The sequence below is a fragment of the Myotis yumanensis genome, unplaced genomic scaffold (genome assembly GCF_028538775.1).
Source record: "Myotis yumanensis isolate MYYU_CA2020_CCGP unplaced genomic scaffold, mMyoYum1.0.hap1 SCAF_2, whole genome shotgun sequence".
Taxonomy (NCBI): Eukaryota; Metazoa; Chordata; class Mammalia; order Chiroptera; family Vespertilionidae; genus Myotis; species Myotis yumanensis.
The window spans coordinates 215,893,953-215,909,151 of NW_027223753.1; the positions used below are offsets into that span (position 1 = coordinate 215,893,953).

General features: G+C 52.0%; 1 protein-coding gene across 7 annotated transcripts in view; it reads left to right on the plus strand.

Moving 5' to 3' along the window:
- The first annotated feature begins 4,700 nt into the window (after positions 1-4,700).
- Positions 4,701-15,199, plus strand: part of SYNJ1 (synaptojanin 1) — a 60,234-nt gene continuing 49,735 nt past the window's right edge. For all 7 annotated transcript variants that reach the window (XM_070407281.1, XM_070407283.1, XM_070407282.1 and 4 more), the window contains exons 1-2: positions 4,701-4,777; positions 5,768-5,909. In XM_070407281.1, the coding sequence (XP_070263382.1) occupies positions 5,786-5,909 (124 nt within the window). In that variant the 5' untranslated portion in view covers positions 4,701-4,777; positions 5,768-5,785. The remainder of the gene's footprint in view (positions 4,778-5,767; positions 5,910-15,199) is intronic.

Below are 15,199 nucleotides of genomic sequence, written 5' to 3' on the forward strand. Positions count from 1 at the left end.
AGGTAGAAACTGCGATTTGGAAAAAGGAGAGGGAGCTGGCGGAGGCCGGACCAGCCTGAGTCGTGGGTGAGGGTGACCTGAGGGAAGGAATCGGAAGGTCTCAGACGTGCTGCAGGTCTAAGGAAGTTTCTGGGAGGCTGACGGAGCCCCGTCCCCAGAGCACGCCCTCCTCGGCATCCCGCAGTCACGGGGAGAAGAGCAGCCGGGACCCAGGCCTCCTGCAGGAGATGTGAGCGGCTTGTCCGCCACCGGCTTCCTGAGCAGGAAAGCGGCTGCTCGCCACGCCCAGGCTCCAGTGCACAGCTGCCCGCAGCGATAACCAGTCCCCAGAACTGGCCCAAAAGGCACAAGCTCTAAGGCAAGTGCCTTCCTCATGAGGATATACTAACTGTAGAACTCCCTAATCTTCAGAAGCCGGGTTACTGAAGTATAATTTATAAACAGTGACGTTTAAGTTACCTAAAGTTCAAGGAGTTTTGACAAATACCCAATTCTAGGTGCTGCTTTCGCCCTGGCCGGTGTGGCTTGGAGTGTCGTTCCCGTCCACCAAAATGTGGCGGGTTCAATTCCCCGTCAGGGTGCATGCAGGAGGCGGCAACCCATCGCTGTTTCTCTCCCTCTCTCTAGAATCCGTTTGTAAAATGCTAATTTCCCTGGAAATCATGAAGCCTCCTAAATAAGAATGGTCAGAGTTGGAGAGCTGCAAACTGCAAGCTAGGAATGTAGGTTGCTACATGGTAGTGGTTCTCGGTTACAAGAACTCTTCCCATGGCCCAGGGACATTGCCGTTCTGGTCTCCATTGAAGTAAATGAGAGTGAGAACGAAGAAGCAATTTCTACCTGCAGTGAGAGCAACGACGTAATGTGTGAGTGAGCGAGAGGCACCCGGCTCCAATAGGCTGTCTCTGGTCTCCATTGAAGTAAATGAGAGTGAGAACGAAGAAGCAATTTCTACCTGCAGTGAGAGCAACGACGTAATGTGTGAGTGAGCGAGAGGCACCCGGCTCCAATAGGCTGTCATCCAGAACCCTGCGGAGGTTGTCCGCCAGAACTGACCTTGTCTGGACGCTGGGTGCCCAAGGCGGGTGGCTAAAGATTGTGACGCAGCGTTGGTCCTGATGTGCAGCGCTCGGCCTGCTCAGACCTCCGGCCCCGGCAGTCTGTCCTGGCTCCCCCAACGCCAGCAGAGTGTGCAGGTTAGAATGGTCCAGCCCGGCCGGCAGGGCTCAGCAGCTGAGCGTCCACCTATGAACCAGGAGGTGAGAGTTCGATTCCTGGCCAGGGCACATGTCCAGGTTTCGGGCTCGATCTCCAATGCGGGATGTGCACGAGGCAGCTGATCAATGATTCTCATCATTGATGTTTCTATCTCTCCCTCTCCCTTCCTCTCTCCAAAGTCAATAATATACATATATGTATATATTTTTTTTAAATAGAATCATCCAGCACCACAATGACTAGCACAGCCTTTCTCAGAGGAACTCTTGTCCAGTTAAAAAGATCTGTTGAAAAATAGACCTTATACCCTCTACTTGATGATTCAAAGCACATGGTATACTATACAGGATTTGACATCCTATAGAAGCTAACCCTAACCCTATTTTAAGCTACTTTACAGAAACACTTTGACCACAAAAGCTCCCCTTGTGCCAGCAGTTCTCAACCTGTGGGTCGAGACCCCTTTGGGGCTCGAATGACCCTTTCACAGGGGTCGCCTAAGACCATCGGAAAACACATATATAATTACATATTGTTTTGTGATTAATCACTATGCTTTAATGATGTTCAATTTGTAACCATGAAATTGGGGGTCACCACAACATGAGGAACTGTATTAAAGGGTCGTGGCGTTAGGAAGGTTGAGAACCACTGCCTTACACATTTAACCTTAGATGTCAAAATTCCAGAGGCACCTGCTCCAGGTGAAGGGCGCACATCCTGCAGCTCTAACAAGGAGCCTCCCTTCTATGTGCTGTCGGGTCTCTTCAGAGCCCAGATAAAAGTTAGCTCTCGCCTGTGTCACCCGGAAAAAGCTGGCAAAGGTCATAGGATCGATCGGACTGTTAATATTCTCCAATTTGCCCAACACTCTCCAGCATTCTCGATAGGAAAACGCAGGCTGTACGGAAAAGGTAAAAGCAAACCTGCCAAAATGCAGTCTAATGACATAGTTGTTTTTACGTCATTGTTTGGGATAATCATCAGTAATTTATAAATTATTTATCCTGGCTGTAGTTTACTGGGGACATACTATTAGATTGGGCTATTTTTGATGTATAGAAATGGCAATTTCATGTTTCAACCTGATAGGATTTGCCCAGAGGAGAAATAATTTGGTCAAAACTCAACATCTGTAAATCAGGTGTTCACTTTCAATCCCTTGCAGCTGTGGAAGCTGGTATCTGTACCACCTGCTGTGGCTGCTTCCAGCTCCAGGAAGTAGCAGCCCATCTCCGCAGGCCCTCGGGGCCTCGCCCAGAAGTGTGGGTGTGCCCCTAAACTGCACCTGTCAGCCCACCCCAAAGACATCCTTCAGATCGGGGAACATTTGTCCCGCTGTTTTCAAGTGTTATGATGAACAAGGAAGTATAAACAGGAACGGGGGACAAGAAAAGAGAAGTAACCGTTTGTACAAGTCACTAGTAAAAGTTGCCCTTGTGTTTTCAAACCTTGGGCATGTGCTTATTTCATGACTAAACTGATCAGTTTTGAAAGGATCTGGAAAAGCTGGGACCCTCTACTGTCCATTCTAGGAATAAGAGCCCTGCTTCACCACACACACACACACACACACACACACTTAATGTGAGCAAATAGGAAAATTCCATTCTCACCCACTCTCCTGTAGTTTTCTCTGGCAAATGCAATCTCCAATTGAAAAGGGTTCTCCTGGGAAGCAAGAACCGCACTCAGGGACCAGTAGATTATCTTAATCTGAGTGTAAATGAGGCCGCTGTCAGTAACCACTACAAAGAGCAAATCATTTTTCTAAGGAAATAGTGTTAGGGTTTTGGCCCGTGAGAGGGGCTGTGAAAGAATGCACAACTGAGAGAGGAGAGAGATGCAGAGAGAGTTTGTTTTACTTTCCCCGAAGGGAAAGGGCTGGTGCATCGCTTAATTGATCCCAGGGCGGGGAATAAACACTGGCCTGCTCTTTTAAAGGGCGATGGCTGCTGTTGCTAGGCGACAAGGAAGGGAGGGGGACTTGGGGTGAGATAGTCGGGCAGATGTCGAGGGAGGTGTCTTATCAGTGTCTGCCCACGCCTGTAAGATGTGCTTAGAGTGACAGTTGTGAAGAGTTCAAAGAGGCTTGTTTGAGGAGGAGGAGGGAGACTCCTTGGTGTGATTACCCGAGCTGTGAAAATTGTCCCTAAGTGGGGAGGAGGGGATGGAGGGGAGGAGGGGGGTGCAAGAATGTAGCCTTGAGAGTAGCCGCTCCTGTCCTGCCCTTTGAACAGAGGGGCTGTTAGAATCAGAGGCGCCAACAATCTCAGGGGGAAATTACCAGGTGCTTCTGATAAATGGCGGAGGCCACAGCAGGAGAGAGGCTTCCCCTGTCCTCACACAGACAGCACCACATGAGAGCAAGCCACGTATGTGTCTGCAGGTCGCCTAGGAAAGAAGTGGCCTCTTTTCTGAGAGTTATAGCCACTCAGTATCCTGCAACCAGGGTGGGCCCAGCTTCTCTAAAATGGGTGAAAAAAAGATAAACGGAGCCACGTGACAAGGCCCGGAGGGGAAACGATTCTGTGTGCTACGCGGAATTTAAATTCTGCTGGTGCTGCTACAATGAAAGCACTAAGGGGAAGGAGCAAAAGCAACGGCAGGGAGACCGCTCCCCGGTGTGCTGGGGTTTTGAGGTTCTCGATTCCCTTTCGGGGTTGCTGGCTTTGGCTTCATTTCCATATTTAGATCTACGAAGTGGAAGCCGTGTAAAGCCCTTAGGTGTGACATCCCATTAGCCGGGGAGCATGGCTTGCTGAGAAATGGGGGCGCGGTGAAAGAGTGGGTTGCCTCTAGGTACTGGGCTCCACAGCCAGAAGCGGCTGCTGGCCACTCAGGGACAATGACAGCCGCCCAGGCCTCAGGGCCGTCCGGGCTGTGACATCGCTCCCCACCGCCCCTGAGCCCCGCAAGTTCCAACAGGCGCGGACCTTCCTTCCTTCCACCGCCCGGCCGCCCAGAGCGACCATGGACAGCTCTCCAGGCGCCGCCGCGGCCCGCCGGCTGCCTCCGGTCCCCTCGCCCGGGGAGGGGGGGCGTCGCGGGGGCGACAGGGGTGCTCCTGGCACCTCGCGGCGCACGTATCCGCACCCAGCCCGCAAGGCTCCGCCCCCGAGGCCCTCCGGCGGCTCCGGGGAGCCCACGCGGGGGGCTGGGGCGGCCGATGACCCGGAACCCCTGACGGTGGGACCTGCCGCTGGGGTCGGGGACCCCGCCCAGGCGACGCCCGCTGCGCGCGGAGGCGGCTCCCAGCCCCCCGCGCCCGGCAGCAAGGCCCGAGTGGGCGTGGCCTCTCTGACGCCCCGCCTCGCCCGGGCCTGGCCCCGCCCCCGCCCGAGGCCTGGCCCCGCCCCGCGCGGTGCAATGCGGAAGCACTGGGTCCGCTGGGCGGAAGTGACGCTTCCGGCGGCGGCGGCCCGGGCGGCGGGCGAAGGCGGAGGGCAGCCGCGGGAGGAGGGAGGCGCCGGCGGGCGGCAGCGGCGCTTCCAGACCCAGGGCGGCCGGGCCGCGGGTGGCTTTCCCGGAGGCGGGTCCGCGTCCAGCGGCGGCAGCGGTGAGGGGACGCGGCGCGGAGGGCGGGCGGCGGGCGGGTGTGGTGACAGCGGCTGTCAGCCCCCGGGACCGGGCGGCTTCAGGCGCCGTGGACGCGCCGGGCTGCTGGGCGCCTCGGGCCCGGTTTCCAGGACCGCGAGCAGCCGGTCAGCTCTGCGCCCCACGTCGTGGCTTCCCGCCCGCCGCCGGCGTGGCCTGGGCCGGGGTCGCCGCCCGGGGAGCCGTGCGGGCGGGTCCCCTCTCCCCCGCCCCGCCGCGGGGGGTGCGACCTCCCTCCGGCCTCCCGCCGGGCCCGGGCTGTTCCCGCCTCCGAATCGGCCCCTTCCCCGCGGCGGCCGCCCGGAGCAGGAAGCTGTGAGCAGCTCCCGGCGGGCGACAGGCCGGTCCTGCCGCCGGGACCCGGGAACCGGCGCTGAGGGCTCCGCTGTTGCTTTCTGGTGCCTGGAGCGCCGGCTGCGGGTGGAGCGAACCCTTCTCCCCGCGCACGGCCTCTGGGCGCTGGCAGCCCGGCGGCGGGGAGGGGGCGGCGGGAGGGGGTGACCGGCCTCGGGGACGGCTGCAGGGGAGGGGACACCGGCGGCGGGGATGGTGCCGGCTGCGGGGAAGGAGGGACCGGTGGGGGGGGTGGCTGCGGGGGAGGGGGCAATCGGCTGCGGGGGAGGCGGACCGGTTGCGGGAGAGGGGGGACCGGTTTCGGGGGAGGGGGACCGGCTGCGGGAGAGGGGGGACCGGCTGCGGGAGAGGAACCGGTTGCGGGGGAGGGGGAGCCGGTTGCGGGGGAGGGGGACCGGCTTCGGGAGAGGAACCGGTTGCGGGGGAGGGGGAGCCGGCTGCGGGGGAGGGGGGACCGGCTTCGGGAGAGGAACCGGTTGCGGGGGAGGGGCACCGGCTGCGGGGGAGGGGGGCTGGCTGCGGGAGAGGAACCGGTTGCGGGGGAGGGGGAGCCGGCTGCGGGGAGCCGGCGCCACATCTGCTCTGCTCGCTCCCACAGGCTGCCTCTGCGGACAGGATGGCGTTCAGCAAGGGGTTCCGGGTCTACCACAAGCTGGACCCCCCGCCCTTCAGCCTCATGGTGGAGACCAGGCACAAGGAGGAGTGCCTCCTGTTCGAGTCCGGGGCGGTGGCCGTGCTCTGTGAGTCCCGGGGCTCGGTTTTCGGGGGTCATTCAGGTCCAGCCAGGCTCCGGGGGGACCCCCGCCCCGCCCCGATTCCTTCCAGCCCATTAGGCTTGGCTTTGCTTTCAGTCCAGCCTCGTTTTGTCGTGAACTTTCCTTTTCCTCCCCTGCTGAGGGTTCCGGGCGGGTGGACGCAGGTCTTGGGTGCAGGTTCTTGCTTTCGTGGGTTTCTCTGCCGCTCGGAAAAGTCAATCCTCCTTCAGAGAAAGACTCCCTCAGTTTGATCGCCTCCCGTCACCCACAAACCCTCCCGTCACCCACGAACGGCTGGCCTCCCGTTCGTCCTGAATGGACAGTCCGGCTCCATCGCAGTGACGAGCTGTTAGATTGTTAGTGTTTGTGCCCCTTAGAGGATTGTCGGCGCTTCTTAAAATGTCATGTGGAATATGTGATTGACTTCATATTTAAAAATCATTTTGGTAGTCTCTTTGAAAGAAAGGGAGACTGTATCAGACACACAATGGTAGGTTCGGCCGGTTGGAGCATGGTCCCGTCCAGAGGGTTCCATTCCCAGGCAGAGCACATGCCTAGGTTGCAGGTTTGATCCCACTGAGGAGCTTCCAATTGATACTCAATGGACCAGTGGATTAGCTTAGAAGCAGCCAATTGATGCTTCTCTTACATGGAGGTTTCTCTCTTTCTCTCTCTCCCTCTCTCCCCCCTTCTCGCTGAAAATCAATTAAAAAATATTCTTGGGTGAGGATTTTTTAAACATCAGATTAATATGTTTTGGGTTATCTTGTGGGCAAATGCATGAAATTAAAAATAAAAATATTAATTTGAATGTTTATCTTAATAGAAGATTTTGGCAAATAAGTTCAGTTTCGGATTATTTAAAATGTGATGGTGTTTTTAAGAGTGTTCTAGTGATGACTGCTTATCCTTTATTATGTTTTTGCTACGTAGAGACATATAGCAGGAAGGGGCTGTATGTTCTAAGAACAAGTATTAATAATATGGTCATACTCAGTCAGTACGGGCTTACGATACTCAAGTTGGTTTTTTTTTGTTTGTTTGTTTTTTTAAATATATATTTTATTGATTTTTTACAGAGAGGAAGGGAGAGGGATAGAGAGTTAGAAACATCGATCAGCTGCCTCCTGCACATCTCCTGCTGGGGATGTGCCTGCAACCAAGGTACATGCCCTTGACCGGAATCGAACCTGGGACCTTTCAGTCTGCAGGCCGACGCTCTATCCACTGAGCCACACCGGTTAGGGCTCAAGTTGTTTTTTGTACTTAAACACACCAAACTTAACTTGCTATGTTAATTTGCATAGCATATTTTCTCCTACAAGTATAATTATAGTGATAAATTCTTTTTTTTTTTTTTTTGAGTTCGACCAACAGCTTTATTAAAAAAATTCAGACAGAGACAACATAATTTAAGGAGATAAATAAGAAAGAGGACAGCGAAGTCTCCCTACTGCCACGATCCTGGTGGCGTCAGCCTCAGTTGGGGCATCCAGGAGCCCTGCAGCCGGAGTGATAAATTCTTAATTAAAAATATTTGGGCGAAATGTTTGGCTTAGCATGTGAGACATTTTTAGCAGCTTGTGTTTTTGATGGCATTACCTGATTTTCTAATTTGTCTAAATGCAAATGTTTCTTTAATTGTCGTTACTGGTAATGACAGGGATCCGGGTGTTCAGCTCCCAGGCACTTGTTACCTGTGGTTATCAGGGTTATTTCTGTACTTTACTCCCAGGTCAGGGACCCTAAGGGTAACCATACTTCCAAACCTCCAGCAGCTCTCTTTTTGCCAAAAAATGATTTAAGAAAAAAATCCCCAACCATCCATTTGGCATTGATATTCTAAGGAGAAAGGATATAAAAATACTATCTTCATTATTTATTAATTCTACTTCTTGTACTAGGTTTAGACTATGTAAGTAATTCTTTCAGGAGAAAAAAATAAAGCTTGAATATTGCCTCTCTGTAAAGCTAGCATAAATGGATGTATAATCTCTTGGGTATGTTATGTTTTCCTCTTATAAACTTTTAATGTTTAAGAGCTAACAGACCTTTTTATAAATCATTTGACTTACAAAATTAACTTGACATTCAGCCTGGAGTGATGCCAAGGTGTGTGTGGTGCTCACTTGACCAACCGTCACACTTTAAAAGCCTGCTGTGTTCAGGGACCGTGCTTGGAGAACACCGCGGCCCCTAAAGCTCAGTGCGTCTGCATGGCACCTGCCAGGAGACTCTCCTAAAACGTTTCTTACATTACACACAAGTGTAACCCCGTTTTCCCGTAAGATTAAGTTCAGACTCCCTCCCTGTTAATCAGGGCTCGCCGTCCTCCCCCCCCCCCCCCCCCCCCCCCCCCGTTTGTCCCCGCTGATCTCCTCTAAGGAAACGCTCATGCTTTCCCGGAGTGCCAGGCTGCTTCCAGGGCCAGCATGCCGCTCCTGGCTGTGCCAGCTCTCCTGACTGCGAGAATGCCCTCCCCACCTTCCAGGGCGAGCCTCTTCCTCCTTCCTGAGGCTCCGCCCCCACCCCTCCAGCTCACTCTTCTGTCTTCCTTCCCTTCATTTCGTAGAACTCAGTCTGTCTCCCGAGATGACCACTTTTTATATGCTGGTTTTGTTGGTCTCTGCATACTTGTGTGCAGTAGGTGGTGACAGGGACGCTAGCAGGCCTCGTTCTTCATGTACCCAAAGCTGGCGGTTTCTGGAGGCTCCCGTTGCCCTGGCTTTATGAGTAAAGTTGGGAACATTAGACATCTTGGGCAATAGCTATTGGTCATCACTGAATTTTCTTGGGTTATGCCAGAAGTGGTTATGCCAGAGATACCCACATGAAATGCTATCGCATATTATTAGCACATGTCAAAACTGGGGTGTAGGTGAAAATGCAAGGAGCATAATCTCAGATCAGGGATCCTCTTAGGGCAGCTCTGGACTCTGTATTTGGCCGGGTTCCCAGCTTAAATGAGTCATGAGGCGAGGACGTAACCAGTGGGCCCGGAAGAGTGCATTTTACTCACCTGGGCAGGCTTCATACCTACTGGGGCCTGGGCTCCAGCCCCCGCCCCAAATTCTGATAGAATTGGGTTGGGATGATAATTTATTTAAAGATATCTTACTGACTTTAGGGGGAGGTAGAAACATCAATTGGCGGCCCCCTGTCGGCCCCCTACTGGGATTGAGCCTGAAAACCTGGCATGTGTCTGACTGGGAGTGGAACCGTGACCTCCTAGTTGAGTGGTTCTCAACCTTCTGGCCCTTTAAATACAGCTCCTCATGTTGTGACCCAGCCATAAGATTATTTTCGTTGCTACTTCATGACTGTCATGTTGCTACTGTTCTGAATCGTCATGTAAATATCTGATATGCAGGATGGGCTTAGGCGACCCCTGTGAAAGGGTCGTTCGACCGCCAAAGGGGTCGCGACCCACAGGTTGAGAACCGCTGTCCTAGTTCATGGGCCCACACTCAACCACTGAGCCACACGGGCCGGGTGGGATGACAGTCTCTGAGCACAGTTTACATTGGCCTTTCTATGATAGATAATGGGACAGACAACTTTGGCTTGCAAATTTTATGGAAAATAACCGTGTTTCCAGAATTATAGTGCATTTGCTGTTGTCATGGGGCCAATAGTGAGCTTTCTTGAGCCCACAGCTTGCACCGAGGCTGACGCTCCCACAGCACTCTCCCTGTGGCGCCGGCACATGGAGCTGTGGGCGGGCGTCTGTCTGGGTGCGACTCTGAGGAAATGCCATGTCTTGGAAATCTTTGTACCCCTAGCGTTAGCACACTGTTTCACTCACACTTGCAGCGTCATGGTTATTAAAGAGGTGGCACAGGGAAGGAAACCAACCTAAACTAGACAACAAAGTTGACAGACATGCAATATTCTCTATATTTGAAAGTCGATACCTTTGCCCAGCTGGTGTGGCTCAGTGGTTGAGCATCGACCTTTGAACCAGGTGGTCACGGTTCGATTCTCAGTCAAGGGCACATGCCCAGGTTGCAGGCTCAACCCCAGTGTGGGGCGTGCAGGAGGCAGCCAATCAATGATTATCTCTCATCATTGATATTTCTATCTCTCTCTCCCTCTCTGAAATCAATAATAAATTAATATGTGTGTGTGTATCTATCTATAGATATAGATAGATATATAGATATATAAAATCACCTAGGAAACTGAGAGCAGGGCCCGCCCAGAATTCTGAGAATAGGATCCTTTAAAAAAAAAAAGATACCTTTTTCTATAAAACTTATTTTCTCTCTTTTAAAGAATTACTATTTGACTGAGCTGCTGATATAAAAGACATCTATATTGTTTGGTCTTGTTTAGAAAAATACTAATGGAAATAACTATAACCACATCCTTAAAGTCTTTCTGAAATGCTAATTGAAAATGAGGAATGTAAAGAATTTAAATTAAAAAGAAAATGAAGAATGTTATTTATGTCTTCTATGGATAAATACTATTAATTTGTTCTAAAGTTACTTTTCTTTAAATGGAAAATAATTTCATTATTAATTTATTTCATTGCATTTATTTATTTAAAACCCCTTCTGGAGATTCTTATCCTTAGAAAAGTCAATATGTGTTTGTATACTGTACCCATTTTTAGCATTACTCATTAAAACAGGAAGTTTGATGTGTGTGGAGCAGTGGTTAGTGTAACGCATGGGTCCTCTGTAAGTAGTGTGCTGTGTTTGGCCCTGGTAGGCACAGGTGTGATGTCAGCAAGTCATAAAACTGCATGAATAAGAGACATCTATTAGTTTTCTGTAGGGTTCAGTTTTCCTCTTCTTTCTACAGTTGTAGACATACAAAGGCCATCACAGGGAAGGGCAAGTAGCCAGTGAGGCACACGCAGTCATTAAATTCACAAGCCACCTCATTCTTTTCCAACCCATTTCCTGCTTTATTGTTAAACTAGAGGCCAGGTACACGAAATTCATGCACTGGGGGGGGAGGGGGCTCAGCCTGGTCTGCGCCCTCTCACAGTTTGGGAGCCCTCGGGGGATGTCCAACTGATGATTTAGGCCTGCTCCCCACAGCCTAAGCCGGCAGTCAGATATCCCTAGAGCTGCCGCGGAGGCGGGAGAGGCTCCTGCCACCGCCACTGCGCTCACCAGCCGTGAGCCCGGCTTCTGGCTGAGTGGTGCTCCCCCTGTGTAAGTGCACTGACCACCAGAGCGCAGCTCCTGCGTTGAGCGTCTGCCCCCTGGTGGTCACTGCACGTCATAGCGACCGGTCATTCCGCCATCAGGCTGAAACCGGCTCTCTGACATCCCCCAAGGGTTCAGGATTGTGAGAGGGCAAAGACCGGGCTGAGGGACTCCACCAGTGCATGATCGGAGCCAGGGAGGGATGCAGGAGGTTGGCCATCCCGGGAGGGACTGCGGGAGGGCTCCAGGGCATGTCCAGACCATCTCGCTCAGTCCCCATTGGCCAAACCCCAGCAGCAAGCTAACCTACCAGTCGGAGCATCTGTCCCCTGGTGGTCAGTGCACATCATAGCCAGCGGTTGAGTGGCCTTAGCATATCATTAGCATATTACGCTTTGATTGGTTGACCGAACACTTAGCATATTAGGCTTTTATTATATAGGATGTGTGTAGCTGTAGAGCAGGGGTCCTCAAACTGCGGCCCGCCGAAAACATTTATCCGGCCCGCCGGGTGTTTCTGCCGCCGCTGCCTGTCCTGCTTAGCAGCCGACTCGTTCCGGGCCCACAGTGCGCATGTGTGGAATGTCTGAGGGACAGCGAACTGGCCCCCTGTTTAAAAAGTTTGAGGACCTCTGCTGTAGAGTGTTGGACAGCTTCTCAAACCTTGGAATCAGATTGAACAGTGCCACCTCATTTCCTGTTTCACATTGATTTTTTTAAAATATATTTTTATTGCTTTCAGAGAGGAAGGGAGAGGGAGAGAGAGTTAGAAACATCAATGAGGAGAGAGACCATGACCTCCTGGTTCATAGGTCGATGCTCATCAGGATCTGCATTGATTTTTATCCCAGCAAACCCAGCCTCAGAAAGATACGATGTCAGTAAGGACTGCACTGCAATCTAGTGTTGAAACTCTGAACTAACAGGTGTTGAGTATCTCCATGTTTCCTCCAATTTAAAATATCCACTGGCCAGTAGAGGGCGTGCAGGAGGCAGCTGATGGATGTTTCTCTGTCCTCATTGTTTCTACCTCCCTATCCCTCTCCCTTCCTCTCTAAAGAAATATCCTCGGGGTCCGGGGGCGGGTCAGTTGGCTGGAGCATTGTCCCCATTTGTGGAAAGGCAGGTTCAATCCCCAGTTGGGGAACTTACGGGAGACAACTGATCAATGTTTCTCTCTCTCTCTCTCTCTCAACATATATCCTTGGGTGAGGATTATAAAATGAAATACCCCACAGCTCTGCTGGGAGTTTGTTGAAGTGTCCCAGAGCACCTCAGCATACATGGGGAGATGTGGCATTAGACATGTAATTCTGTGGCTTGTGCTTTACCCCACATTACACATGTGGAAACTGAGGCTTGGAGAAATGAAATAGCGGCTCCAATGGCATAGTCTTTCTGTTGGTTTTCTCCGCTGTGATTATTGTCTGTGCTGTGCGAGGGTGGTGGTTACTTGGAGAGTGGGGATGAACGGGGAAAGAAAGGGGTGCTAGTGGAAGACTGAAGTTAGGCGTGGAAAGGGCGGCGTGCTCTGATGAGGAGGCGTGTCCTTGCCGTGGATAGTGATACAGTAGAGGGAGGCGTGGCACGATTTCGGGCGGGCCATTAAAGGCCGAGTTTCTTCGGTGGCCGAGTTAAAATGTCGGCTTCTAGAATTTTGTGTGAATGTCGTGGGTGGTGACAAGCGGTGTGCATCGTTGTTCTTTCTGTTGAATTGCCAAGTGCTGCCAGTCTTCTCAGTTGCCCTTTAGATGAGTTGTAGTGTCCTGTCTCTTGTAAGAAAAATGCTCGAGCCGAGAGGAGACGTGACTGCGTATAGTTGACTTTTCTGCACAGAAGTGCTGAAATGTAGACTTGTGTATCACTTAATGGTAGAGCTGCAAAAATTCACCTTTGTTTTGTAAGTTATTTTTGTAATGTTCATATTTAATAGAAATAGTACATGTCAACTTAAATATCAACCCTTAACCCTTTGAGTGCCAACCAATATCCTAGGGACTATGTTAAAATTGCCAAGGCATTTTTGCTGATTTTACAGCAGTTTAGGAAAAAAATTGTGAATTGCAAGTAAATGAAGTTACATATTCAATATCTTCCACAAAATCGTCATCTTCACAGCAAGAATTGACATATTTAGCAATATCACCATCACTAACAAAAGCAGACTTAGAACTGGACACTGCAGGAGGAGCACAGTCGCGCTCCCCGGCACTCTAGGGGTTAAAAAAAATAACCTCACCCTCCGTCTGGGTGGCAGGGTTAGCCAACAAGCAGGGCCAGCTATGCTCCCCGCGTGCTTTCACTTTTTGCCACTAACTTTGCTATCAGGAAATAGAAGGCGAAGGCAGTTTCTCTCACCGAGCAGTAAAACCCCATCATGAGACTTTGTATTACATGATTTAAGGTCGAGCAGACGTTCTCAGTTGTCCTGTAAAATATTACCAGCCCAGGACCATAACAGGATGTTCGCTTCTAACCCTGATGTAACGGTAACTGAATTTACCTTCCCACCATGAATAACAGCGGACGAAACAAACCCAGTGTATGAAACAACTTCCAGGCATGAACAGACGCTGCTCCCGAGAGAAGGGGAGCAAGCGAGGTGGGCCTTGGTGAGCCTGGGGTCGTGCCAGCTCCTTGCTCCAGACCTGCTTCCTTACCTCATGGATTGCACTCCATCCCCTAACACCCTAAGCATCACTCTGCACGCTTCCTCTCATCACATTCACTCCATCTCCTAACACCCTAAGAATCATTCTGCACGCTTCCTCTCATCACATTCACTCCATCTCCTAACATCCTAAGCATCACTCTGCACGCTTCCTCTCCTCACATTCACTCCATCCCCTAACACCCTAAGCATCACTCTACACGCTTCCTCTCCTCACATTCACTCCATCTCCTAACACCCTAAGAATCATTCTGCACGCTTCCTCTCATCACATTCACTCCACCCGGGCCAGGCCGCTCAGCCTCCTAGCAGCCCGCACCCCTTACGGCTCTGCCCCAGCCAGCCCCCGGGGCCCCTTTCATGAACCATGCTGCTCGCCTTCTTAACCCGTCTCCTGCCCCCACTCCCCCACCCACGCTCCGGTCTCTATAAACACGAGTTGGTCATATTATTCCCTCGCTTAATACCTCAGTGGTTGACACTGACCCTAGAATCCAGCGCTCCGGGGTTTCTGTGTTGCAGCCACACTGACCTTTTGGTGCTGAATGTGCCGAATACTGTCTGGTCTCAGGGTCTTACACATGCTGTTCTCTCTGCTCAACATTTTACTTTTAAAAATAAACTTCTTCCCACATGTAGAAAAGTACATGAGTCAGTGTTCAGCTTGATGAAGTATGAGTGACACTCGCATGTCGCCGCCCCCAGGTGGAGAAGCGGAACATTGTGGCTCGCTCTCCAGAGAGTCCCTCTGTCCCTTCCCAGTGGCCTCCCCCTGACCCGCAAAGGTGGTCCCTGGTCCCACTTCTTTACCTGGCTTTGAGCTGAACAGAAATGGAGCCGTTCACTCTGTCTTCTGTCGTGTCTGCTGCTTTCTTTCAGCGGCCCACGGGGGAGACCACCGTGTGGTAGCCTGCGGCAGGAGCTTGTTCACTTCTGCTGGTGTGGTGTCCGTGTGTGGCTCTCCGGCGTCTGTCCTGTCAGGGATGACACGGGTGCACACCCTGTGCTGCCTGGTGGTGCCCAGCGCACACCTTGCCGATGGGTGGGCTCAGGGCTGGGATTGCTGGCCGGAGCTCTGTGTTCGCTGCCCAGAACACTGGTGCCTCCACTTCTCATTGCTCGCCACCTGGTCCTTCAGGCTGCAGCTGCGAGGCCACTTCTGCAGAGTGTAAGTGAGGTTGGTGCAGTCTGTGGGACTCCGTCCCAGCGCGTCCACACTTCTGACTTGCGTGTGGATGGCTGTGGATGCCCGTCTTCCTGACAGAGGGATGGGCACCGGGACCTGGCAGGCATTCGGCGCATACTTGGTGCATGCATGTGTGAAAGGTGGTTTTGGTTTTGGCCTGTTGCCAAGATTGAAATGTGTAGCTTAAGTGGAACATTACTTTGGATGGTTTAATGTCTTCCAGCTGGAGTTTTAATTATTTAATTATGCAGAGAAA